This window comes from Peromyscus californicus, unplaced genomic scaffold (genome assembly GCF_007827085.1).
Source record: "Peromyscus californicus insignis strain IS unplaced genomic scaffold, ASM782708v3 Scaffold_2__1_contigs__length_46816999, whole genome shotgun sequence".
Lineage (NCBI taxonomy): Eukaryota > Metazoa > Chordata > Mammalia > Rodentia > Cricetidae > Peromyscus > Peromyscus californicus.
This window is the reverse complement of record NW_026294540.1, coordinates 37,832,452-37,859,404: the sequence shown is the minus strand read 5'-3', so window position 1 is coordinate 37,859,404 and position 26,953 is coordinate 37,832,452. Positions and strand designations below refer to the sequence as shown.

Below are 26,953 nucleotides of genomic sequence, written 5' to 3'. Positions count from 1 at the left end.
TTTCTCTGTGTAGCTTTGTGCCTGTCCTGGAACTCACTTGGTAGCCCAGGCTGGCCTCGAACTCACAGAGATCCGCCTGGCTCTGCCTCCCGAGTGCTGGGATTAAAGGTGTGCGCCACCACCGCCCGGCCGGGATCTATGTTTTTGATTATATAGAAAGTGAAAGGTTGGCCAGGTGGGGGTGGCAGCACACACCTTTAATTCCAGCACTTGGGAGACAGAGGCAGGAGAATCTCTGTGAGTTCGAGGCCAGCCTGGTCTACAGAACAAGTCCCAAGACAGCCAGGGCTACATAGGAAAACCCCCATCTTGGAAAAATAAAACAAACAACAAAGAGTAGAAAGTTGACTGACTGAGGGATTCCATGATGCAGCTTCCATGAGGTCATCACCCATAATGGGGGTGGGACATTGCAGTGATGCCATAGTTTTGGGGTCACCCACATTCCTGTGAACAATCCCTCACCTTGCTCTGTAAATAAACCCAATAAAGTCATTGGTTCACCACGCTGGGACTTAGGTGGGATTGTAGCAGAGGACTCAGGTTCGATTCCCAGCACCCACATGGCAGCTTACAACTGTCTGTAACTCCAGTTCCAGGGCTCCAATGCCTTCTTCTGTCCTCCGTGGGCACTAGGCACACAAGTGATACCCAGGAATATATGAGGGCAGAATGCTTGTATATATAAAAATAAAATAAATCACAGAACACTGAAAAAAGGTTAATGCGACACAAAGGCAGGAGGCTCAGAGGTGATGCGATGCAGACTGCAACGGGTGTTTCGTCGCTCAGCTTTTCATCACTATAACAAATACCCGTGATAACCAACTGCAGAGATGGCACAGTGGTTCGGGCCGTTTGCTGCTCTTGCAGAGGTCCTGAATTCAGTCCCCGACATTCACGTTTGCGCTGAGTGGCTTACAAACAACTGTTAAACTCCAGCCTGAGAGGATCTGACACCCTCTTTTGGCCTCTTCAGGCACCCGCCCTGATATGCACATACACACAGATGCCATATAAGTGCAGATGTCAGTGGAGGCCGGGAAAGGTGTTGGATCTCTTGGAGCTGGAGTTGCTACCGGTTGTGAGCCACTCAACGTGGGTGTTGGTAACCAAACTCAGGTCCTCTAGAAGAGCTGTAAGAACGCTTCACTGCCGAGCCATCTCTGCAGCATTACACTCTCCCCTTCCCAGTTTAGAGAGTATCCAGTGTGTGGCCTTCAATTCTCAATCCTTCTGCCTCAGCTTCCTCAGTGCTAGACATGCCACCACATCCAGTGTGAGCCTGACCTTTTGAAAACGACTAAGACACCATGCTCCCTTCTCTGCTTGGGTACCTCATTCACAGGCCTTGGGTTTATAGGTTGAGGCTGAACCATGAGTTGTGGTCCCCCCTCCCCATGATGAAGTTTCCACTATCCTGAATCATTATTCTAGTGGTTGGTCCTCTCAAGATCTCTGGGCGGTTTCAACAGGGTGACTAGGTGTCCTGGGGTCTGACAGGTCAAAATGTCCTAGCAGAGTGGAGATGCAGGTCTGGAGCCATGATAAATGAAACAAACCCAGCATTCTAAATTCCATTTGACCCCTCCAACTTACCGTAGGATTTAGAGCCATACCATCCACCCACTGGTCCTCATTTCCTTCTAAGGTAACATTTCCAGTGGAGGACAGTGTGTGGTAGTGTCATTTGTGGGAAGAAAAAGACACAGCTCCACAATGCCATCCTTGGGAGCCTGATGAGTACCCCTAGGTTTTTAGGGACCAAGACTCGGGGTAAACCAGAATTTGTGGCTTCTATGCTAAAAAGAATTTCAATATCAGCCAGTTTGTGATTGTCGAGAGCAAGAAGGTAGATATGAGTAGTTTTAGTATAACAAAAGTTATATTTTATTATTCTAAGTCTATCTCCCCAAGGCTGCTCACCTGTGTGTCATATCTTAGCTGAATGACAGGTCCAGTCTCTAACACAACTCTCTGATTCGAGGGTGAGGATTCTGGGAGAGACTCTCTAGCCACAGGGCAGATCAAAGTGACATCTCTCCAGATATGCAGAGCAGAGCATTTTTCTTGGTCTCTGCTTATAGACTGTCCAGTGGGCGTCATGGAGTCTAGGACTGTGTCTGGTTGTCTGGAGTGAGTAATGTCACTGGGTTCTGGTTATCAAATGCAGCTGTGGGTCTAGTGGAGCTCGTGACTAAGCTTTTTTTTTTTTTTTTTTGGAGCTGAGGATCGAACTCAGGGCCTTGCGCTTGCTAGGCAAGCGCTCTACCACTGAGCTAAATCCCCAACCTGACTAAGCTGTTTTTACATGTCTAAAAGCCATTTTTTACTATGCTCAATACAATGATGAAGTAGAGTCAGAGATTTTTTTTTTGCTTTTAATTTTTTTGAGACAGAATCTCACTATGTATCCCTGATTGTCCTGGAACTCACCCTGTAGACCAAGCTAGCCTTGAACTCAAAGGTCTGCCTGCCTGTGTCCCGAGTGGAGTGCTGGGATTGAAGGTATGTGCCACAACACCCAGCTGATTAAAAACAAACAAACAAACAAACAAGTAAAAACATTTATTCAGAATGGTGAGCTGACAGAGCAAGATCCCATAACCTGTGGGAGTTGGTTCTGTCTACCGCGTGCATCCCAGAGACTGACTCGAGGGCGTCAGGCTCAGCCATAGGAACCTTGACCCACTGTTCTCTTGTGCTGCCCTGAGTTGGAGGTTTTGTTAAAGATCACTTTAATACAGGTTTAATCTGAAGGGTTAAGAGAAAGAGCGGTGCTTAGAAGAAAACAATACACATCTGTATGTCTGTATGTGCTTCCTAAGGAAGAGCCATAGAAAGAAGGATGTAAGCCAGGTGGGAATGGACTCCTCAGGGAAGAGTAAGCAATTGTCTCAGTATTAACCAAACCTACCATTTTGGCGGCTGTCGTCTCAAAAGATCAATAATAGGAGCTGGAGAAATGACTCAGGATAAAAGCACTCACTGCTTCTCCAGAGGACCTGAGTTTGGTTCCCAGCATCCATGTTAGGCTGCTCACTCCTGCTCACTCCCAGCACCCATGTTAGGCTGCCTGTAACTCCTCTTTCAAGGGATCCAGTGCCCTCTTCTGGCCTCTGGGGATGCCTGCAGTCAGTGCACATATACTCACAGAGACACAGACACACACAGACACACACACACACAAAATAAAACTTAAATCTTTTTTTTAGAGGTTACTAAGAAACACACCTCATCTATTGTCTTTTATTTGTTAAGTGAGATAATAGGTAGGTCTGTACATGCCTAGGACGGCATTATAATCTGATAAACCAAAAACAAAGGTCCAGGCAGGGTTGAATACAAGTCTTTTTCCTAAAAATGGACTTTCTAGTGAGAATCTTAGAAAACTGAAGATTTATAGTCGGGAAGGGAGAAAGGCCTTGTCTTAGGGTTTCTATAGCTGTGAAAAGATACCACAACTACGACAACTCTTATAAAGGAAAACATTTAATTGGGGCTGGATTACAGTTTCAGAGGTTTAGTCCATTATCATCATGGTGGGAAACATGGTGACATGCAGACAGACATGGTGCTGGAGAAGGAGCTGAGAGTTCTCCATCTTGATCCACAGGCAGCAGAAGGAAACTGTGTGACACATGGGGCTTAGCTTGAGCACACGAGACCTCAAAGCCCGCTGCCGCCACACTGACATACTTCCTCCAACAAGGCCATACCTAACAGTTCCACTATGGGCCGAGCATTCAAACACGTGGGTCTACGGGGGTCATTCCTATTCAAACCACCACAGACCTTAAGCAGTTGTTAGTTGTGCTGGGGTTCTTTTTAAAAAATATCGCTGGGCAGTGGTGGCACATGCCTTTGGTCCCAGCACTCGGGAGGCCGAGGCAGAACTCTTGAGTTCGAGGCCAACCTGGTCTACAGAGAGAGTTCCAGGACAGGCACCAAAGCTACATAGAGAAACCCTGTCTCAAAAAAACAAAACAAAACAAAACAAACAAAACGAAAAAACCCTCAATTTTTTGTTAATGTGTATGCATGTGTCTGTATGAACATACACGATATATATGTGGTGTGCAGGGATTCTTGGTTCTCTCTTGGCGAGAGATTTTAACCAGGTTCTAAGATGAAAGCGCTCCTTCCCCCTTCTCATCTCACTAAGATTTTTCCTGCCTCACTATTTTGCCTTAGTAGGGATATGAACTCCGGGGCTTCTCCCATCTGTGACCAAAAGATACTCCATTGTACCACCTTGCTAGGACCAACAGACAGAATAACCTACTCTCAAAAGGCTATCATTAGCAAAAATCAGTGGGGTGCCAATGAGAAGGATTGGCAGGCAAAGGTGCTTACTGCCCAGCCTAAGGACATGAGTTCGATCCCCTGGACCCAGGTGTAAAAGGAGTGACTCAATTCCTGCAAATTATCTTCTGACCTCCACAATATACTAGCAGGCATTTGACTATAATACATACAAGTACATACACACATAGAATTAGGTAGATAGAGAAATAAATGTGAACTTTCTATTACCCAGAAGAATTAAATTAACCCAAACAAACCACTGCTAAAATGAATGAGGTTCTGTTAGCCATACCTATCATGGACAGTCATTATCTTCATCACAGAGGCTGCAACTACCAGGGGCCCTCAAGGTTGGGCCGATTCTCTTATAGAATGAGAAGTATGAGAAAGGTCCCTGGACCCTCATTTGCTATCTCACCCACCCCCTCCCATACCTTTTAGTTCGCAGTATGCAGTTCTGCCTTGTCTATGAGCTTGTGGCCCTGGGAAGTACTACAGTGTATAGACTACAGAAGCCTAAGGGAATTGGGGGAACTCTATCTATGCAAGGGAAAACTTTGGCTGGATTTTAGGAGGAGCAGGTCATATTTGTCTTCCCAAGCAGAAAATAACACAAGAGCTACAAATCGGCGGTGGTGGCACACGCCTTTACTCTCAGCACTCAGAGGCAGAGGCAGGCAGATCTCTGTGAGTTCGAGGTCAGCCTGGTCTACAGAGTGAGTGCCAGGACAGCAGGACTATATAAAGAAATCTCAATCTCTCTCTCTCTCTCTCTCTCTCTCTCTCTCTCTCTCTCTCTCTCCCTCCCTCCCTCCCTCCCTCCCTCCCTCCCTCCCTCTCTCGAATTGGTTTTTCAAGACAGGGTTTCTCTGTGTAGTTTTGGTGCCTGCCCTGGGTCTTGCTCTGTAGACCAGGCTGGCCTCGAACTCACAGAGAGCCGCCTGGCTCTGCCTCCCTAGTGCTGGGATTAAAGGTGTGTGCCACCACCACCCAACAAAACCTGTCTCAAATAACAACAACAACAAAGCAAAACTAAAAATTAGTCAACAGTTAAGTGTGCGCATTCTTTTTCAGTAGGACTATCCCCAAGGAACTGTGGCTAGTTTGAGTGGAGACATTATGTAAGTACAAAATGTATACAAAGTAGTGAAAATTTAGGACAGTAAGAGAGATTTAAGGGCTATGGAGAGGGCTTGGTGGGTTGTTTGCTACGCAGCAAGCATAAGGATCTGAGTTTGGGTCATCAGCACGCATTTAAAAGTCAGGCGTGGTACGTACGCATCTGTAGCCCCAGCGCTGGGAGGAACAGAGGTAGGCAGGCTCCAGAGGCTCCTAGATCGTCTGTCTAACCAATGTGGTGAGCTAAAGGTTCAGTAAAGAGACCCTGTTTCGGGCTGGAAAGATGGCTCTGGACCCTACGGAAGCACGATGCGGGAAGAGAGCATGCGCACCTGGTGAAGTAAGGATGGTTTCTGTGATCCCTAGAGGGGAGGGACTCCGGGGCTCCGGGGAGGGCTGTGTGGGCGGAGGTGGCTGAAGGCGGAGACAGGCGAGCGCTGCGTCTCTACGCACAGCCACACGAAGCTGCCACTGCGGAGCTCCAGCCCAGCACCCTGCGCATCGGCCGGGAGCCCCTCGGCATCCACGCTGCGCCATGGCCAAGGCCACCGATGTCTGGTCCGACCTCGGCCTCGTCTTCTTGCTCGCCTGCCTCCTGCCCTTGGGCCCAGCGAAGGTGGCTGCAGGTAAGCCAGATTCTGCCTGGAGCTGTCCAGTGCTATCCAGAACCTGAGCTACCGAGATGACTCGGTGCGTCCTACCCCTGCTGGGCACCCCTCTGCCCAGAAGTCACCCAGGCACTTGAGGCGTCTCCCTGCTCCCCCTCGATGCCTGCCTCCAGCACTCTGCCCTGGGAAGCACATCCATCCGGATGCTTGGGACTGGTACTCACTAGGGGAGGGACAGGGAGCATGGATGCATGCAGGGAACCCCGGATGGGTTGGGAGAGGTCATCGCGCCTCAGCCACCCCCAGGGAGAACCGCCCCCTTTGCCTGCATGGGGCAGCGCTTTTGCTTTAAGATGTCGCCTTTTTCTAGAGATTTCCACCGTGATTGCGTTCGCTTAGGGGCGGCGCAGGTGCTAGTCTGCAGCCCAGGAGGCCAGTCTGCCATTTCCTCCCTGGGAATGATTTAAAAAAGGGGGAGGGGGCCCTTGAGCCGACAGATTCTTCCCTAGGCTCACCAGGACCCATCTCTCCGTGATGAAAAGACCAACATCAACCTTCCTACCCCATTTTAGGAGTAACAAACGACACAGATTCGAGAATTGTCAGAGACCGGTGGGTTGTGAGTAGCTGGAGGAAAAAAAACAAAAAACAAAAACAAAAACACCACATCATTCTTCACAACGCATCTGCCCATTAAAAGAGAGGTAGGGGAAGGGGGGGACCTGGTGCAGATTTGTGAGAACGGCAGAGCCACGAAGTAAATTAAAAATAAAATAAAAAAAACAACCTGCGGTTTTGGCATGCATCAGAGGATTTTGTGGGCATTTTGCATGTATTAAATTACCTGTACCCTCCCCCACTCCTGGAAATTCAACATATAATTCATCTAGAAATGGACACCCTGATCCATTGGGTTATATGTGTCTAGAAGTTACATGATTTAAATTACAACAAATACACAACTAAATATCTATTTGTCTGTCTGTCTATCTATCTATTTATTTCAAGGCAGGATTTCTCTGTATAGCCCTGGCTGTCCTGGAGCTCACCCTGTAGCCAGCCTGGCCTGGAGCTCAGAGATCCTCCCACCTCAGGCTTCCCGGCGCTGGGATAAAGGCATGTGCCATCTTATCAGGCAATATTTATTTTGAGATGAGGTCTTCATGAATTGCCCAGGCTGGCCTCTAACTTGCACACCCCCCTATTTCCCCTACCTAGTGCTGGGATTATAAGCATGAGTCACCACTCTAGTCACACACACACCACACACACACACACACACACACACAATAAAAATAAAAATTTCCCCCAATGGGGTCTTATGTAGCCCAGGCTGGCCTAGAACTCTTGATCCTCTTGACTTACCTCTTTAATCCCAGCATTGGGAGGCAGAGGCAGGTGGATTTCTGTGTTATTTAGACCATCACAGGTGTGTTTGGTAAGTGTTTTTGGCTGCCTAACATGTGCTATGTGAAAAGGCCACCGTAGTCATTTTCTAGAACGTTCCAAGCCTCACATGTATCATGGGAAAACACTGAGGCTCTGGTAACCTGTTAGGAAACTGGGGTCATGCTTTTGAGGGCGTTGCCCCTTCTTTCTGTCTTGGCACATCTAGTTCTATGTCACTTGAGTGCACGTGGGTACCCCCAAGTCCTTGTCTTGGTCGCTGGTTGTGCTCTGTGTACATCTGGGCTCCCAAACAAGAAAGATGAATTTGGATGAGCAGAGTCACAGGGGATACACTGGGTCTCATTCCTTCAGCTGCACTTGGCAAAGGTCTTCACTGTCCACTTTAGCATGGATACCCTTGGATACTTCCCAAAAGCCCAGAGGAAGAGGGAGGTCACCTTGACCTAGTGAAAGGGGTCCAGGGCCACTCCCCCACCCCTCTTTTAGACAGGCTCTCATGTAACCTGGGAGGCTTGTGTCAAACTCACACAGCCAAAGATGACCTTGAGCTTCTAATCCTCCTGCTTCCACCTCCAGAGTTTCATTTATGTAGACTAAGCTAGCCTTGAACTCACAGAGATCTGCATACCTTGGCCTCTCGAGTGCAGTAAAGACATGCTACACCACCATGCCTGGTGCAGTTTCTGTTTTTAGTTTCTTTTTTTTAAAATTTATGAGCATCCACATGTATCAGCGTGAATGTATGCTCACGTGTGTTTGAATGCCTATAGAGACTAGAAGAGGGCTTTGGAGTCCCAAGATCAGGACGCGTGTGAGCTGCCCATAGTAGATGCTGGGAACTGAATTCAGGTCCTATGCAAGAACGGCAAGGGCTCTTAACCACCGAGCCATCCCTCTCGCCCAGCTTCTGTTTTTTAAAAGACCTTTGTGGTCTCCTCCAGGCAGGGCTGGTGGGAGTTGCCATGAGCTCGGCAACCATTTTCAACAACATCGTCAGTGGGTCCTCCTCCTTCCCGGCTCCAGCCAGCTGCCCCCTGATTCCATTTCCATGGCAACCAATCTGCGTCAGCCTGCTCTCACTGCAGATGCAGGATGGCAATTAACATGCAGCTTAGTGTTCCTGCCACCTTAGAGCCTCACTCTGGTCCTTGTTCCTCCTCCACTTGAGTGGGAGGGAGGAGGGGGTGGGTGGTAGTAGTGATGGGGGGAGCAGAAACAGGTAAGAGCCCTTGAGGAAAGGGACATGCTGCCTGCCAACTAGAGGGAGGGCAAATAGTCCTGGGGGACAGCAGCAGTAGCCCTTTCCTTTTGTATTACGTACTTGCCTGGGTGCTATGGCAAAACAGCTGGAAATGGGGCTGTATAGATGCCTCAGAGAGTAAAGGCACTTGCTGCCAAAGCTGAAGACCTGCATTTGATTCCTGGAACCCACACATTAGATGGGGAAAACTGACCCCTGCTACATGTCCATTATGATACACACATTCGCACGTATGTTCAAGAGCACACACACACACACACAACCCCCCCCCCCAAAGATAAATAAATGACTGTTCAAAAATAGAGTCCATCATGTCAGGGAATTTATGGCAGCAGGGGCCATGGCAGCGGGTCACATTTCATATACAACCAGGTGGACCTCTGTGAGTTCGAGGCCAGCCTGGTCTACATAGAGAGTTCCAGCACAGCCAGGACTACATAGAGAGATCCTGTCTCAAAACGAAACTAAATCCCACCATGTTGACCATATTAACCCTCAAACCCACGGTATCCAGGATAGCAGTGGCAGCCCATGCCTTTAGCATTATGACTCAAACAGCTTTATAACTCAACGAATGGGTTTGAAGAAAAGGGATTCGTAACAGGAACACAGGGCAGAACAACAGAAAAGACTGAAGCTCGAGTCCCCAGTTGGGACCGGGAATGTTGTGAGGTAAACAAGGGGCACATTTGCAGACGGACTCTTCTGGTTCTGCTGAAGACTCCAGCAGGTATCCTGTGAACTCACTGTGAGGAAGACCATGTCCATGCTAGGTTACCCAGCACCTGTGGGAGTGGGGCACGCAGAAGGGGTTCAGTCAGTAACCCCCATGTGAACAGTCTTCTGCGACAGTGCTAGGTGGTCTGGACTTCATGCCACATCTTCCTTTTCAGGTAATCACGTGGCTCAGAAGTACCACTGAACACTAACCATACAGTTTGTGTGTGTGTGTGTGTGTGTGTGTGTGTGTGTGTGTGTGTGTGCGTGCGCGCGCGCGCATGGGTATACACAATGGTGCACATGCATTCATGTGCATGTTCCTGTATGTGGAGGTGAGAGGGTGACCTGAGATGTCTTTCTCAGATTCTGTCCATCTCTGGCTGCCTCATAATTAGCCACTAATAACATTGGGTTGTGATTAAACACTTGGGTTTTTGCTAATATGGCCTTGAGGCCAAATTCTTAGTTTTAATCAAATTTAAACAATCACAGTAGAATCTGGAGCTCATTAATTCCATTAGGTTGACTGGTTGACTAGAGATCCTCCTGTCCCCACCTCCCCAGTCCAGGGATAGGTGTACCTCATCATGCCTGACTTTTTACATGGGTCTGGGGGATTGAACTCAGGTCCTCACGCCTATACAACAAGCCCTCTTATCCACAGAGCCATGTCCCGAGCTTCTTACTACACAGTAAGCATTTTGCTTGCACAATAAAGAAGCAGATGACCCTTGTCCTCAAGGAATTATAAGTACACTGGGAGAGAAGAGGAAATCTTCATTCAGTACGGTGATATCTCAGTGGCAGTAGTGTACCCAGTCTGTCAGGAGAGCACTGAGGGGTCAGGGCACAGGAAAGCTTCCTGAAAGACTTCCTGTGGGACAGAAGGTAGAACAGGAATTCTTTTTATTTTTAGATTTATTTTCACTAGAGTGTTTGCATACCCAGGGACCCAACTCGGGTCGTCAGGCTTGGCAGCAAGGGCCGTTGCCCACTGAGCCAGGATATACAAAAACCCTGAAGTCAGAAGGACCAAAGCATCCTGGGAACTGGAAAGTTTTTATTTTTTAGACAGGGTCTCACTATGTAGCCCTGCCTGGCCTAGAATTCACTATGTAGACCAGGCTGGCCTCGAATTCACAGAGATCCGCTTGCCTCAGCCTCCTGAGCGCTGGGATTAAAGGTGTGCGCCCCTGTGCACCTCCTGAAACTGCAAGGGTGGCTGGCTGCCAGGTGGTAGGTCCCCAGGTATGAATCTAGACCCCAAAGGAAGGTTCATGATTACATTAAATCGAATTCCAGACACTTGTTGGAGCAACAAGAGATAAGACATAAAGCCGGTCACTTGACTGGAAAATTCAGGAGAAGTCTGAGTTTGCAGTTTTTAATTCCTGGCCATTTCACACTTCTCAGCCACCACCAGCCACAGACAGCCCAGCAGGATGCTTTTTAAAGTCCTATGTACTTAGTGTACTGGTCACATCTTACATGTCGGGCTTTGGTGCAGGGGCAGGTGGGAAAGCCTTTCTGTAGGGGCAGGGCTTCCCTGTCTCTTTGTGAAAGTATTCAAATTATTAAAAACGTATCTTTCAGCTGGGCGGTGGTGGCGCACGCCTTTAGTCCCAGCACTTGGGAGGCAGAGCCAGGCGGATATCTGTGAGTTCGAGGCCAGCCTGGGCTACCAAGTGAGTTCCAGGAGAGCCGCAAAGCTACACAGAGAAACCCTGTCTCGAAAAAAAAAAAAAACAAACCAAAAAACAACAAAAAAAAAAACAAAAAAAACGTATCTTTCAAACAAACAAACAAACAAACAAACAAACAAAAAAGAGACAAGACATAGATCAGGGCCAAGAGCAGAAATCAGATGACTGTAGGTGGGGCCCCTGGAAATGGGATATGTTGTCTGAATCTTACATGGTCTTTTAATAAAAAAAAACCCCAGAGCCAGATATCAGGGTGAAAGCTGAAAGATCAGAGAAGCAGAACAGCCAGCCACTAGTTCTTACCTCTACGAAATCCTCAGCCTAAGGAGAGTGAGTTCCTCTTTCCTCACGCCTTATATACACCTTTCTCTGCCCTGCCATGCCACTTCCTGGGATTAAAGGCGTGTGTGCTTCCCAAGCAAAGGCCTGAGATCTCAGGTGCTGGGATTAAAAGTGTGTGCCACCACTGCCTGACCTCTATGTCTAATTTAGTGGCTGGCTCTGTCCTCTGATCCTCAGACAAGTTTATTAAGGTACACAATATATCACCCCAGGGATAGAGTGGTGATGTAGAAGAGGGAGGGGTACCCAAAAAAGAGAAAATCAGAGAGGCCTGTGGCTGGTGTTTGGGACAGCTGGCTTTTTTGTTGTTGTTGTTGTTCTACAGCACAGGCTGGCCTCAAATTCACTATGTAGCTGAGGATGGCCTTGAACTTCTGGACCTCCTGTTTCCACCTCCTGAGTTCTAGGATTATTGGTGTTTGTCACCATCATTCGTGGAATGGGAGGGATGGAACCCAGAGCTTCATTCACTCCAGGCAAGCACTCTACCTGCTTAGCTGTGTACCCAGCCCCCGACCTGACCCCAGCTGGCTCTTTTCACTCTAACAAGAAGTGAGGAGAGAGCAAAAATTCAGAGACTCAACTACCCATGAGTAATGGGGCTTTGAGCAAACAGAAGTATTCTGTGTGCCTCGAGAAGATCGACCCGCTAGCCACATTGTTGTTAAACACAGGAAACAGAATGCTTAAGTAAATGTAAGCAGTCACATTAGGTTAATTTACACTTAGTTACACGTGGTTACAATGTAGACTGACTAGAAAGGGAATACATACTATCAACGCCTAGGAAGACTTGAGCCTCAAACAGGGACTTTGGCTGGGAAAGTGGGTTTGGGTGAAATGAGTCTCAGGCTGGTTGTGATGGCATGAGACTGCAACCAGAGTACTCTAGAGGGGGAGGCAGGAGGATTGCCACAAGTTCAACACCAGTCTGGACTATGTAGGAAGGATCAGGCCTTTTATTTATTTATTTATTTATTTATTTATTTTTTTTAAACAAGGTCTTCATAGCTTGTTCAGTTCGCTTTCTTTTAGCACTCAGAACCTTCAGCCCAGGGATGGCACCACTCATAATGGGTTGGGCCCTCCCCAATCAATCACTAACTAAGAAAATGCCCTACAGCCCAATCTTATGGAAGTATTTTCTCAATTGAGGTTCCCTCCTCTCAGGTGACTCTCTCTTGTATCAAGTTGACATAAAACCAGCTGCAACAATTATTATTACTTTTTTTTTCAAGACAGGGCTTCTCTGTGTAGCTTTGTGCCTTTCCTGGATCTCTCTCTGTAGCCCAGGCTGGCCTTGAACTCACAGAGATCCACCTGGCTCTGCCTCCCAAGTGCTGGGATTAAAGGCGTGCGCCACCACTGCCCGGCTGAAATTATTATTATTTTAATTATGTGCGTGTGTGCATATGTGCCTGTGGTTTTGTGGGCATGAGTGCAGTGCCAGAAGTGGCCAGAGAGGGCATCATATCCCTCCAGAGCTGGAGTTATAGATGGTTGTAAACTGCCAGATGCCAGTGCTGGAAACTGAACTCCATTCCTCTGCAAGAATAGTACATACTTTTCACTGCTGAGCCATCACTCCAGCCCTGTCTCCTGCCCTATTTTGTTCTCTCTCTCTCTCTCTCTCTCTCTCTCTCTCTCTCTCTCTCTCTCTTTGGAGACAGGGTTTCTCTGTGTAGCCCTGGCTGTCCTAGAACTTGCTTTGTAGACCAGGCTGACATCGAACTCAGAGATCCACCTGCCTCTGCCTCCTGAGTGCTGGGATTAAAGGCGTGCGCCACCATCGCCCAGCTTCTGTTTCTTTTTCTTCTTCTTTTTTCTTTCTTTTCTTCTTCTTCTTCTTCTTCTTCTTCTTCTTCTTCTTCTTCTTCTTTTTTGTTTTGTTTTTCGAGACAGGGTCTCTGTGTAACAGTCCTGGCTGTCCTGGAACTCACTTTGTAGACCAGGCTGGCCTCGAACTCACAGAGATTCACCTGCCTCTGCCTCTCAAGTGCTGGGACTAAAGGCGTGCATCACCACTGCCTGGCTCTGTTCTGTTTCTTTAGATGGAGTCTCACTATATAGCCCAGACTGGCCTTGAACACAGTCATTACATAGCCCAGGGTGGATTCAAATATTCAGTCCTCTTGCCTCAACCTCCCTGGTGCTGGCATGACTGGCATACACCACTGATCTTAGTTCCATTTTACTATTAGTTACTATTGTTAATCTCTTATTGTGACCGATTTAAAGTTCACCATGAATTGTATGTATGAATGAGTAAGAGAATGAACAAACAAGGAAAAAAAACACAGGATACTTTGGGTCTGGTGCTGTCTTTGATTTCAGACATCAGGTAGGGGTCTTGGTAAGGATCCCCTGTAAATAAATAGGGACATTCTGTGATGCTACATTTATTTTGTGGGGGGCGGTGGGCAGAGGAAGACTTGGGGGAGTTGGCTTTCTTCTTGGACTGGGGAATCAAACTCGCATCATCAGAGTTGGTGTGATGTGCTATCTCGCTGGCCCCACTGTTATCACTGATGACTGGAAAACTAACTGAGGAAGTCCTCGTTGTCTTCCTGAAACCTGGCCTACATGTGTCTCCTAGGTCTCTATAATCTCAGTCTTGCTACTGATGGTCCTGCTACCGTTGGTACAGAAGTGACCATCTCAGCCAACCTGACGGTCAAGGACAATGGCAGCCTGTCCCTGCCTGCAGACACCCACCTCTACCGTTTCCACTGGGTCCACACACCACTGATACTCACTGCCAAGACTGAGAAGAATCTAACCTCGACCATCCACGTGGTGGGCAGAGTGGCTGGGGACTTCTCAGTCTCTGTCTGGGTCACTGCTGTCGACTGCTGGATGTGCAAGCCGCTAGCCAGGAGTGCCCTGGTACTCCCCATCAAAGGTGAGGGTCTCTCAGGGCCTTTCACGTTTGCCTATTTGCTTTCAAGCTCTTTCATGTTGTGCAACCCAGGGCCTCGGACATGCTGTGTAAGTGCTTCACCACTGAGCTACACTACCAGGCCTGCTTTCAAGTCTTGTGCATGTGTGTTTGTGTCTGTATGTTTGTGTGTGTGTGTGTGTGTGTGTGTGTGTGTGTGAGAGAGAGAGAGAGAGAGAGAGAGAGAGAGAGAGAGAGAGAGAGAGAGAGTGTGATCGCACCTCTGGGTTGTTCTTCAGGCAGCATCCACCTTTTTTTTTTGTTTGTTTTTTTTTGAGACAGGATCTCTCATTAGCGAGCTCACCAATTATACAGGCTGGCTAGCCAGTATGCCCCAGCACTGGGATTATGTAGTTGGAATTTTCTTTGGGCCAACAACTAGCTCCCAAATAAAGACAATTATTATTAATTATGAAGGCTCGGCCTTAGCTTAGGCTTGTCCCACTAGCTCTTTTAACTTAATTTAACCTGTTTCTGTTCATCTTTGTGTGTGTGTGCCTGGTGCTCTAGGAGGTTGCTTTGGGGTTTTCTAATTTTCTTCCTTTCTGTATGTCCTGCTTTCCTGCTTTCTCTGTGTCTGGCTGGCTGGCCCCTGGCGACTCCTTCTCATCTCCTTTTCTTTCTATCCTGTGCCTAAATTCCTCCTCCTCCTCCTCCTCCTCCTCCTCCTCCTCCTCCTCCTCCTCCTCTTCCTCCCTCTCACTACCCAGAAGTCCCACCTATACCTTCTCCCCCATTCGTTGCTGTTCAGCTTTTTATTAGATCAGTCAGGTACCTTAGGCAGGCAAGGTGAACCAGCAACACATCTTTACATAATTAAACAAATGCAACACATCTTTACATAGTTAAAGAAATTTTCTGCAACAGGACTACAAATGTAATCTACCACTATGCCCAGCTTTTTTGAAAACGTGTGGGTTTGGGGGATCAAATTCAGGTTCTTATGCTTTCAAAGCAAGCACATCACCAACTGAGCCATCTCACACGGATTCTTTCTTGATTCTTCGTTAAGTTAAAAAAAAATCAGAAAATAGGGTCAGCAAGATGGTTCAGTGGGTAAAGGTGCTTGTTGCAAAACCTAAGGACCTGAGTTTGATCCCCAGGACCTACATGGGGGAAAGAGAGAACCCACTCTTGAAAGTTACCCTCTCACCTTGACATCCGTATCATGGCATGGGTGCACACACAGACCAATACACATACAAAATAAATAAGTAGATAAATAAATTTAATTAAAATCTTTCACTTAAAAAAAAAAAGGACTGGAGAGTTGGCTCAGTGGTTAAGGGCATTTGTTGCTTTTGAAGACGATCCTGATTCAATTTCCAGCCCTTTCGTGGCAGCTCACAACTATCTGTAAGTCTAACCCAAGGTGATCCAACATCCTTTTCCGACCTCCTAGAGCACCAGGCACACACACTCATACACAGAAAACAATTAAAAAAAAAAAATAAAGAATCAAGACCAGAGAAATGGTTTGGCAGTTCAGAGGGCTTGCTGCTCTGGCAGAGGTCCAGAGTTAGTCCCACCTTCTGGGACTTACAGTCCAAATTAATTTGCCTTCAGGAAATAAGGTTTCATTTAGGTAATGTTTTATGCACAAGATGATGTGAATAGAAAACATATATAAACAAGTGAAATACTCATCCTTTAGGGGACTGATTAAAGACACTGGAGTAATTATGTGCCTTTTCCAGGAGTTAGGAGAGGAAAAAAGTCTTGTTAGAGAGTCCAGGCTAGTTTTGAACTCAAGAAGATCTTCCTACCTCAGCTTCTCAGTGCTAGGATTATAGACATATGCCATGACACACAGCTAATGTATGTAAGTATTTAAAAAATTTTTTACTACATTTATTTATTTAGTGAGGGTGTACATGTATGTGGGTACCTGTACCATGGTGTTCATGTGGAGGTCAGAGGACAACTTGCAGGAGTTAATTTTCTCTTTCTACTGTGTGGGACCTGGGGATTGAACTCAGATCATCAGATGTGATGGTAGGTGCCTTTACCTACTGAGATGCCATCTCAGTAGCCCCAGTTTGTGTAATTATTTATTAATCATGACCCTTTCAGTGAGTCTATATGTCCTGAGTGAAAATGCCCATGCTTTTAAAATGATATAGGAAGTAATGCAAGCATAGAATTATGTAACTAAGTCTATAAACGCTAACGTAAATGTATGCAGTTGCCACAGAGGCCAGAAGAGGGCACTACAGCTACAGATGTTCTGTGAGTCATCCATCGTAGATGCTGGGATCTAAAATTCTGGTCCTCATGATAGAGCACCAGATGCTCTTAACCACTGCACCATCTCTCCAGTTCTATCCCCCACTATTTTTTTGGTGTTGGGGATGGAACTCAGGGCCTCCTGTGTGTTAGGCAATTGCTTCATTTCTGAGCCACATTCCCTGCTACTCATATATCCTATGCCTTATAGTATCTGATACAATATAAACACTATGTTAAGTAGTTGTTATGTTGTATTTCTTAGAGGACATTAACAACAGCAAAAATAGTCTATATGTATTCAGTTATGATGCATACTTTTTTTTGTTTGTTTTGAGACAGGGTCTCATGTAGCCCAGGCTGACCTTCAACTCACTGTGTAGCCAAGGATGGCTTTGAACTCTTGATCCTCCTGTCCCAGCCTCCCAGGTGCTGGAATTACAAGCGTGGGCATCATGTCCTGCTTCAGCCCATGCCTTTCTTCATGGCGGGTAGCCCTTTTGCCAGGAAGAATGGAATCACTGTGAAAGGGAGGTGGGGCAGGGGCACAGATTGAGCATGTGCTGTAAGTCACTGCCAGCAGGAGGTGACTAGAATGTCTCTGTCTTGAAGGATCTATGGGATCCCCTGCACTGCACATAGTTCTGACAGCCGGAGGAGGCTGAGCCAGGCTGCTTTGCTCCAGCCCAAGGTCACAACTCAGGCTATGGGTGCCTCGTGCCTCTGTGGACTCACTCTCCCTTTGTCATTCTCAGAGTCGCTTGTGGGAAAACTAGTCATTACCCAAAACACCTCCGTGTCTTGGCCGAACGCCTACCTCACCAATAAAAGCCTTAGATTCTCCTTTTTCCTCCATGACCCGAGCGACTTCTTCAAGTTGGCCTCCTTCTTCTACCGATGGGACTTCGGAGACGGGTATGCATCCTCCTTCCCCCCACCCCCTCCTCCCACCCCTTTTCCGGGATCTCACTACATAACCTTGGCTGCCCTGGAACTCATTATACAGACCAGAATGGTCTTAATTGCAGAGGTACACCCGCTTCTTCCTCTCAAGGATTAAAGGTATGGGCCACCATGGCCAGCTATTTATTCTTTTAAAAAAATTGCCCATCAGGTGGCGGTGGAGCACACCTTTAGTCCCAGCACTCAGGAGGCAGAGGCAGAGGCAGGTGGATCTCTGTAAGTTCGAGGCCAGCCTGGCCTACAAAGAGAGTTCCAGGACAGCGAGGACTACACAGGAATATTCTCTCTCTGTCTCTCTCTGTCTCTGTTCGAAGTTCAGAGGACAGCTTGTGAGAGTTAGTGTTCTCTTTCCACCACATGAATCCTGGGGATCAACCAAACTCAGGTCATTAGACTTGGTAACAAGTACTTTTACCCGCTGAGCCGTATTATTAACTTCAGATTTGTAGATTTAATTGTTCTTGGTTTGGTTTTTTTCAAGGTTTGTTTTTATTTTTCTTTTCTTTTCTTTTCTTTTTTTTTTTTTTTTTTTTTTTTTTTTTTGGTTTTTCGAGACAGGGTTTCTCTGTGTAGTTTTGCGCCTTTCCTGGAACTCACTTTGTAGACCAGGCTGGCCTCGAACTCACAGAGATCCGCCTGGCTCTGCCTCCCGAGTACTGGGATTAAAGGCGTGCGCCACCACCGCCCATTTGTTTTTATTTTTCTTAATCACGTAAATGTGTGTTCATGTCTGTGTATGGATATGTGCATATGAGTGCAGGTGCCCATGGAGGCCACAGGAGGAAGACAGATCCCCCAGGGTTGGAGTTATAGGTGGTTGTGAGCTGCCCAACATGGATTCTGGGAACCAACTGAACTCGGATCCTTTGCAAGAGCATGGTCTTAACCACTAAGAAATCTTTCCAACCCTAAGAAAGAAAGAGAGTCTGGTTTGGTGGTACAGACCTTTAATTCCAGCATTCAGGAGGTTTGGGCAGGAGACTCAGGACATTAAGGCCAGCCTGGGCTACAAAGCAAGTCCAAAGTTAGTCTGGGCTCATAAGCCTTCACCTCAAAAGACAAAAACAAACAAACAAACGTAGGAAGCCAGAACCAACAAATTCAAATTTAAAAGCTATGGGTTTTGGTTTTTGTTTGTTTTCATTTTTGAGACAAAGCTTGTCTGTGTAGCCCAAGCTGGCCTTGAATTTAAGATGCTGCCTCAGCCTCTCGAATGCTGTAATTACAGGTTGTTGTGGTGATATATTGTTTGTAATCTAAGAAATGAAACTTGCCTGAAGATCAGAAGACAGAGCCAGCCGCAGAATTAGCCACAGGGGTCAGGCAGTGGTGGCACACACCTTTACTCCTAGCACTTGGGAGGCTAGATTTCTGTGAGTTCAAGGCCACACTGGGCTACACGAGATTTATCATCCAGTCTAAAAGAGAAACAGAACCGGCAGAGATGGCACACATATTTAATTCCAGCACTTGGGATCACACACCTTTAATCCCAGCACTAGGAAGGTTGAGACAGGAAGTGATAAGGCTGGGCAGAGAAGGGAGTATAAGGCGGGAGGAGACAGGAACTCTGGCTCTTTCAGGCTGAGCAGTTGGTGAGGTAGTAATAGTGGTGGCTGTGGCTTGCTCTGCTTCTCTGATCTTTCAGCTTTCACCCTGATAGCTGGCTCCAGGTTTTTTAATCATAAGACCACTTAGGATTTCGTGCTACAAGCTGCTTCCCTGATGCCTTGCTGGATTCCCTTCCCAATTCCTGGAAAAGGAAGCAGTGGTGTCCATGTCCCTTCTCCTTGTCATCTTACAGGACCTTGTTGATAACTGACACCCCTGTGGCCTATTACAACTATTCGAGTGTTGGAACCTTCACGGTGAAAGTCAGGGTCGTGGCAGAATGGGAGCAGACAAAGCCGGATGCCGCGAAGGGCACCGTGCAGAGGAGCGGCGACTTCTCAGCTTCCTTAAAGCTTCGGGGTAGGTCTCCCGCCAGGTTGGCTGTACCCGAGGCACCCCGGACAACACTCCTTCCAGATCCAAGTGACTCTGGGCTAGCATCAGGCTGCACTTGAATGGATATTCTCGAAGCCATCCCTACTGTAAATGTCTGCTCCAGAGAGTCCACTCAAGGCCACAGAGTCACACAACTACTCTGTAGCAGAGCTGGCATGTGAGTCCAGGTCATCCTGTCCCCAGAGCCTCAGCCTGACCAGACACCTACCACAGGGAGTGGTAGGGATGCTCCTTATTCTTTAGTCACTACAGTTTCAGATCAAAGCTGGCTAGGGAGAGTGGGAAGCTTCTATCTGGTTACCTGGCATTGGGCAGTTTTCAGAGATTTCTTTGTAAATGTGTCTATGTGGGGGTGAGGGGATGTGCATGATGTGCACGTGAACCTGAGTCCATGCTTAATGTGTGTGTGTGTGTGTGTGTGTGTGTGTGTGTGTGTGTGTGTGTGTGTAGGTGAGTATGCATGTGTGTGCATTTGCTTGTGGAGGTCACAGGAAAGCCTTTGAGTTTTCAGATGCCCTTCACCTTTTTAAAATTGTTTTTGACAGTGTCGTCCTGGCTGGCCTGGAACTCACAGAGATAGGTCTATCTCTGCCTCCAAGTGCTAGGATAAAAGGAGTGAGCTACCACTCTTGGGTCAACAACCTTCTTTTGTTACAAGCGTTTCTCACTAGCCTGGAGTTCACTTCGTAGGTTAGCCTGACTAGCCAGTGACTTCCAGGGATCCACACATCTCTACCTCCCCAGCTCTGAGATTTCAACCAGGTGTCGCTGTACCCAACATTTTTTTTTTCAGGTACTGAGGGTGGAATTCAGTTCCACACTTTACCCACTGTTCTATTTGGGTCTCTGTTGCTGTGATAAAACACTGGCATGGCAGGCATTGGTGGTGCACACCTTTACTCTGAGCATTCAGGTGGCAGATGGATCTCTGAGTTCGAGGTCAGCCCGGTCTACAGAGCGAATTCCAGGACGGCCAGGGATGCACAGAGAAACCCTATCTCGAAAACAAACAAGAGAAACAACAACAACAAAATCAACTAAAAGCAACTCAGGGGATGAAAAGGTTTATATGGCTTACACTCCAGGTTGCAGTCTATCACTGAGAGAAGTCAAGAACTCAAGGCAGGAGCCTGAAGGCAGAACTGCTTACCATTCCACACACCATTACCTCTAACCAGGGAATTCATGTCAAGGAAGTACAGCAGAAACTATGGAGGCTTGCTGTATGGCAGCTCACTCACTAACACGTGCTCAGCTAGCTTTCTCATACAGCCCAGGACCACCTGCCTAGAGAATGGTGCTGCCCACAGTGGACTGGGTCCTTCCACAATCCATCACAGAGATGCCCACAGGCTAATCTGATCTGGGCAATCCCTTAATGGAGACTCCCTTCTCAGGTGACAAGTTGACAGAGTTAACTAACTAGGACATCAAATGAGCTGTCTCTCCAGCCCTTGGGAGGATTTCCTTGCCTCTGGTAATGGCTGGCGCTTTTCTTGTAGCATAGTCAATGGTTTAGTGACAGTGGGTAAGAGAGTGGGTGAGAGGCAAGGACGTAGAGGTGACCATGTAAGCTAAGGGGCTGTGCACCTTGTGTTAATCCTCAGCCACTGGGTCTAATGGGTTTCTCTCTCCTTACAGAGGCTCTTCAAGGCATCCAGGTCTTGGGGCCCACCCTCTTGCAGACATTCCAAAAGTTCACAATGACCATGAACTTCCTCGGGAGGTGAGTGAACCCGAAGAGTGATGAATGGGTGTTCCGTGGCCTCTCTAGACCACGAATCGCTCCACAGATCCTGCTCTGACCCTTAAAGAGCTTAGGTTTCATGGGAGAATGGTACCTTCCTGTCCTGTGGCTATGAACTGGGGAAGAACTGTGGCCATAGTTCTTTTGTTGTTGTTTTTTTTTTTTTTGAGTTCTGCATCTGGAATGTTGAGCTGTATTAGTTAATTTTTTCCTTGCTGTGACAAAATACCCATCCAAAGCAACCTAAGGAAGGAAGGGTTTATTTGGGCTCACAATTCATGGTGGGGAGGCATAGCAGAAGGATCTTTAGATGCCTGGTCATGTGACATCCACAGACAGGAAGCAGAGAGTGATGAATGCCAGTGATCAGCCTGCTTTCCCCTTTTTATTTAATCCAGGACTGTAACCCACTGAATGGTGCTGTCTACATTCAGGGTGGGTCTTCCCACCTTAATTAACCTAACCTAGAAACCCCATCGCAGACATGCCCAGAGGTTTGTTTACATGGTGATTCTAAGTCCTATTAAACTGATAGTTAAGATGAACCATCACATGGACCAGGGGAGCCTGGTATCCTGTATGGAAAGGACTCTGAAGTTTCTGCCCCAGTTAGCTTCCCTGGGCTTGGTCAGGCTCCTGCTCCTTCCCAAGCCATTTTGAAAATGTGTATCTGTTCTTCTGTAGCCCGCCTCTGGAGGTGTGCTGGGGCCTCAAGCCACAGTGTCTCCCACTCGAGGACAGAGAGTGCCACTCTGTGTTGGTGACCAGCACATCTTTTAACCTGAGCCACGTCTTCCAGGACCCTGGGGACTACTGCTTCATCTTCCGTGCTGAGAATGTCATCAACAAGGCTCACCAGTTCCACAGGATTCAGGTGTGGCCCTCCAGTAAGTGACACCTTGCCTTCTGGGGGCAGTGCCATTACTGGCATCAAAACCCTGCCACCACCTCTGGTGACCAGCCGAGCACTTGGTAGCCAATCCTACCAAGGCCATCAAGAATTGACTCCACCAGCGCTAAGGTCATGAGTAGTTTTCCTAGGTAAAGAAACAGCCCACATTTCAGTGACCAAATGCTAAAACCACCACCCCCACCACCCCCATGCCCACTCCCCACGCTCTGCCAACATCGTCATCACCAGACTCCACCAACAACCAACACTCCCATCTCGGCACCAACTCAAAACTCTACCATTATTATCCTGAACATCCTGCTAACCAACAACAAACTCTACAGTGGCACGCTACCACCTCAGTCCCACCACCAACTCCACCAACACCATCTCCAGCACTCGGTCAACTTCAGCACCAACACCAGACACCACCAGAATCATCCTTGACCATCTACCAGTCTAGGCATCACTACTGAACTCCACCAATGCACTCACACTCTGCCCATCTCTATACCACCACCAACTCTTTACCAACAGCAGTGCCACCACCAAATTCCATCCCACTATCCCTAACACTCCACCAACTCCATCACCCTCACTAAATACTATTTACAGTACTCCACCCACCCCAGCACCACCACCGCCACCAAATTCTGCCAGTACAATCCTTAACACTCTACCAACCTAGTAACACAGCCGCCATCAACTCTGCCAACACCTCCATGAACATCAGTATATTAAAGAGTAACAATGAAGTCAGCTCCCCACGTGCTCCCCATTCCTCATTGCCGTCATCATTTCTGCTCCCTCTATTCTCTGGTCTCTTTCTGAACCCCGAGAACTCTACCCCTGAAGGACCTCATGGGCCTCATTGGGTACCTTGGCCTCTGCTAGCTCCAACATGCTCTGATGAATGTCCAGAACCCCATGAATTCTGTGAAGAAGATACTAGTCCAGGGCTGGGGAGAGAGCTCAGTGGGTAAAATACTTTCTGTACAAGCATGAGGCCCCGAGTCCCGATCCCCAGAATACATAAAAGCAGGATGCAACAGTCTATGTCTGTAACCCCGGCTCTCCCAGCATCCCTCAGTACCTGTGGCTCCTCTCAACACTCCTCACCACGCCCCCTATTCTAAGCCCCTCCCTCCCAGGGGCGGGGCTTCCGTTTCCCTTCCTCCAGCCTGATCCCTATAACTCACCCATTTTGGTCTCTTGGTCTCTTGGCCCTGGTTGCCTCTCTTGCTTCTTCAGAGCCAGAATTTGGGGCGCAGTCAGGAAAGTGCTTGCCTTGCAAGCATGAGGATCGGAGTTTGGTCCCCAGAATCCTTGTAAAAAGCTGAGTATAGCTAGGAGGCAGGGTCAGGAGCTGGCAGCCTGGCCTGCTTGCTGAAGGTCTTGATCCTGTTTCAAACAAAAAGCCAAAGGAACCCAAGGAACAACATTTGAAGTTGTCCTGATTTCCATGCGCACACACACCTGTGCACACATACATACCTGCACATAATATATCCACATACTTACAAACACACACACATAAAACCCAATATTAAAAAAAAACTTATGTATTTATTGTATGTGCCTTTTTTTTTTTTTTTTAGACAGGATTTCTTTGTGTAGCCCTGGCTCTCCTGGAACTCTCTCTGTAGACCAGGCTGACCTCAAATTCAGAGATCTGCCTGCCTCTGCCTCCTCGGTGCAGGGACTAAAGGCATGTGCATCACCGCCACCCAGCTGTTGTGTGTGCTTGTATATGTGCGCCATGACACACACGTGGAGGCCAAGGGACAACTTTGAGGAGTCAGTTATCTCCTTCCATCATCGTGTTCACGCCTGGGATGGAGCCCAGGTCACCAGGCTTGGCAGTACCTGCCTTTAGCAGCAAACCAGTATTTCAACACCAGCTCTCCAGTCATCTCCTCCTCCTCTCTCCCTCCCAGGCTTGCAGCCGATTGTCTTCGCTTTCCCGTGCGCCACGCTGATCACTGTGCTGCTGGTTTTCATCATGTACATGACTGTGCGGAGTGCTGCTCAACAGAAGGACCCAACGGAGGTAAGCGCTCTGCCGGTTGGAGGCTAGACCACTGAGCTGGGTGTGGTAGGCCAACCAGAATGTCTGGAGGGAGTCTTGCTAATGATGCACCAAAGAGACATGGGTAGACTGGGTAGTAGAATTGCTGAGTTAGCTGGTCTCCCATCTGACTGTCTCCTTTATGCTGAGCTCTCAAGCCCACCGAATGGGCTGGTGGAGGAGGCTCCCAGGGGGGTGGTAATTGACCCAAGGGGTTTTATTCACCAGAGGTGGCTGATTTTGACTTTCCTCCTATATCTGACAAGAGTCCGGAGATGACCGGGCTCAAGTGCTGCTGCCAGCTGTGCTGTGGATCCCTCTTTCTGGAATCACCGTCCGAATACCTGGAGATTGTCCGAGAGAACCACGGGCTGCTTCCACCCCTCTACAAACCTATGAAAACGTACAACGTGTGAACTCCCCACACCCATACCTCTCAGTGTTCGCTGATCACCCATTGGGAGCTGCGGGGCCGGGTGGCATATGCTACTGAGCAGGAGGGGTTCACCCAGGTGTGGCCATTTGCCCAGACTGGTCATGGCTCTGTACAGTCCAGTTGTTGTGATACGTCCTTTGTGTCATCCTCCCAGCTGTCATCTCATCTGTACACTCTAGTCACTGCTGTGAGCTTTCCCCCGTCACCCTCCCACCCTCTCCCGAGCAGGATTCTGATGTTTGGTGTGCTCTATTAAGACTCTTCCACGTGGACCTGGATGCCCCTTGCCCATTGCTTTCATGTTAGTACATCTGTGACTCACTGGGGATTCATGAGGCCTTCAGCAATGCAGCTCCGCTCGAACCAGAGAGAGCTAGGAAGGAGGTCACAGATGGTTAAGGATGCATAGTGGAAGGTAACCCACACTCAGATGGGCACACTTACAGCAAGGAGGGATCCACATGGATGTGATGGCGCAGCTCAGATGATCTGCTGTGTATCTCCAAGGCTCATTGCCGCGATGGACCTGAACCAAAACTCAAATGCAACACCTGAGCCTGGCCCTTTGTCTTTTGTCCCTGCAGTTCCATTACCAGGTCGTTCTGTTCCCTGCCTGCTTGCCGGAAGCTGGGTAGTGGTGGTGGTGGTGGGCGGGGTGAAATGAACACCGGTGAGTGTAGAATGCTCTATAAATTAATCGTCTTTCACCGAAACCCGTAAGATCAGTGTCCACTGAGAAAAAAAAAAAAGAGTTGGAGCAAAAAGAAAGGTTTGCTAGTGAGGACTTGAGCGATCTCTCTCTCTCTCTCTCTCTCTCTCTCTCTCTCTCTCTCTCTCTCTCTCTCTCTCTGTGTGTGTGTGTGTGTGTGTGTGTGTGTGTGTGTGGCACCTTACCCACTCAGTTGCTCCCAAGGTAGCAGAAGAAAGAATCAGGAGTCAAAAGATACCTTGAAAGATTATAAGTAGAAGCCTGGTGTGGTGACGCACACCTTTAATCCCAGCACAGAGGAGGCAGAGGCAGGTGGATCTCGGAACAGAGTTCAAGGTCAGCCTGGTCTACATAATGAGTTCAACAACATTCAGAGCTGTATAGGGAGTCCCTGCCTCAAAAAAAGAAAGGAAGGAAGAAAGAAAGAAAGAAAAAAACAAAGAAAGAAAGAAAAAGAAAGGGAAGAAAAGAAGGAAGGGGAAGGGAAAGGAAGAAAGAAAGAAAGAAAAGAAAGGGAAAGAACAAAGGTGGGTAAGTAGGTACAGATGTAAGCATCCAGGCTTACCTGTTTACCTAGCACACTAGGGCAGCCTGCACCTGCTGGAGGAGGGTGGTCAAGACTGTAAAGGTAGCTCTCTGTCACTGTAACTGTTGGTTGGCCCTTGGACATCCTGCTGAACTAGTGTTCTCTCGTGTACCGCTCATTCCCATGACATACTGCCATTGTCCCTGAATAAAAGCTTCCTCAAGCGCAGTCTGTGCGGCAGAGTATTTTTGTCCCCTGTGTGTCCACGAAGCTTTGTAAATGATGCTTGGGAGCAGCGGGCTACCCTTTCAGGCATTCTGCGAGGATGTTAGAGGTGCGATGACCCAGTGTTGGTGCCTTTCCTCGTCGCCATTAGAACACCTGACCAAAGTGACTTGAGGAAGGCGTGCCAAGGCAGACAGTCCATCATGGCAGGGAAGGTGTGTCAAGGCAGATAGTCCTTCATGGCAGGGAAGGCGTGGCAGCAGAAGCGGGAGGCAGCTGCTCACTTTTCCTTTTTAAAATTCAGTCCATGGGTCCATGGGATTGTACCCACGTTCCCAGAGGGTCTTCTCTTCTTGTTGAGTCTCTCTGAAAATGCCCTCACAGGCTTGTCTCCTCGAGGCTTAAGTCCATCAAAGGGACAGTCAAGATGAACCATTCCAGGCCCCCAAGGAGAGAGCTGAGCTGGGAAAACGCTTTCCTTGAGACCCGGAGTTCGATTCCCAGAGCCCATGTTTTAAAAACAAACAAAGCCAGGCATGGTGGCATGTGTTTGTAACCCCTGTGCTGAGGAGGCAGAAACAGGATCCTCAGGGCTCACTCATTGGCCGGCTAGTCTAGCTGAACCAGCAGTCTCCAGGTTAGTGAGAAATGGGGTCTCCAGAAACACAAGGTGGAGAGCTATTGGGAATGAGGCCTGAGGTTACCCTTTAGTTTAACCTTCAACCACACATATATGCACACATGT

At 48.0% G+C, this 26,953-nt stretch overlaps 1 protein-coding gene across 1 annotated transcript; it reads left to right on the top strand.

Moving 5' to 3' along the window:
• Positions 1 to 5,863: 5,863 nt before the first annotated feature.
• Positions 5,864 to 26,211, top strand: Tmem130 (transmembrane protein 130). The gene is made up of 8 exons (XM_052754433.1): positions 5,864 to 6,053; positions 14,068 to 14,373; positions 17,391 to 17,550; positions 19,403 to 19,569; positions 21,247 to 21,331; positions 22,037 to 22,239; positions 24,182 to 24,294; positions 24,579 to 26,211. Exons 1-8 carry the CDS (start codon positions 5,963 to 5,965, stop codon positions 24,726 to 24,728), a joined length of 1,275 nt encoding a protein of 424 aa, XP_052610393.1. The 5' UTR covers positions 5,864 to 5,962; the 3' UTR covers positions 24,729 to 26,211.
• The last annotated feature ends 742 nt before the right edge of the window (positions 26,212 to 26,953 follow it).

Bases quoted from the DNA above. Each gene is read 5' to 3' on its own strand.
- Tmem130 (XM_052754433.1), top strand. From the start codon at position 5,963: ATGGCCAAGGCCACCGATGTCTGGTCCGACCTCGGCCTCGTCTTCTTG. The intron at 19,570-21,246 runs GTAGGTCTCCCG...CTCTCCTTACAG, and splicing joins AGCTTCCTTAAAGCTTCGGG to AGGCTCTTCAAGGCATCCAG. The intron at 22,240-24,181 runs GTAAGTGACACC...TCTCCCTCCCAG, and splicing joins GATTCAGGTGTGGCCCTCCA to GCTTGCAGCCGATTGTCTTC.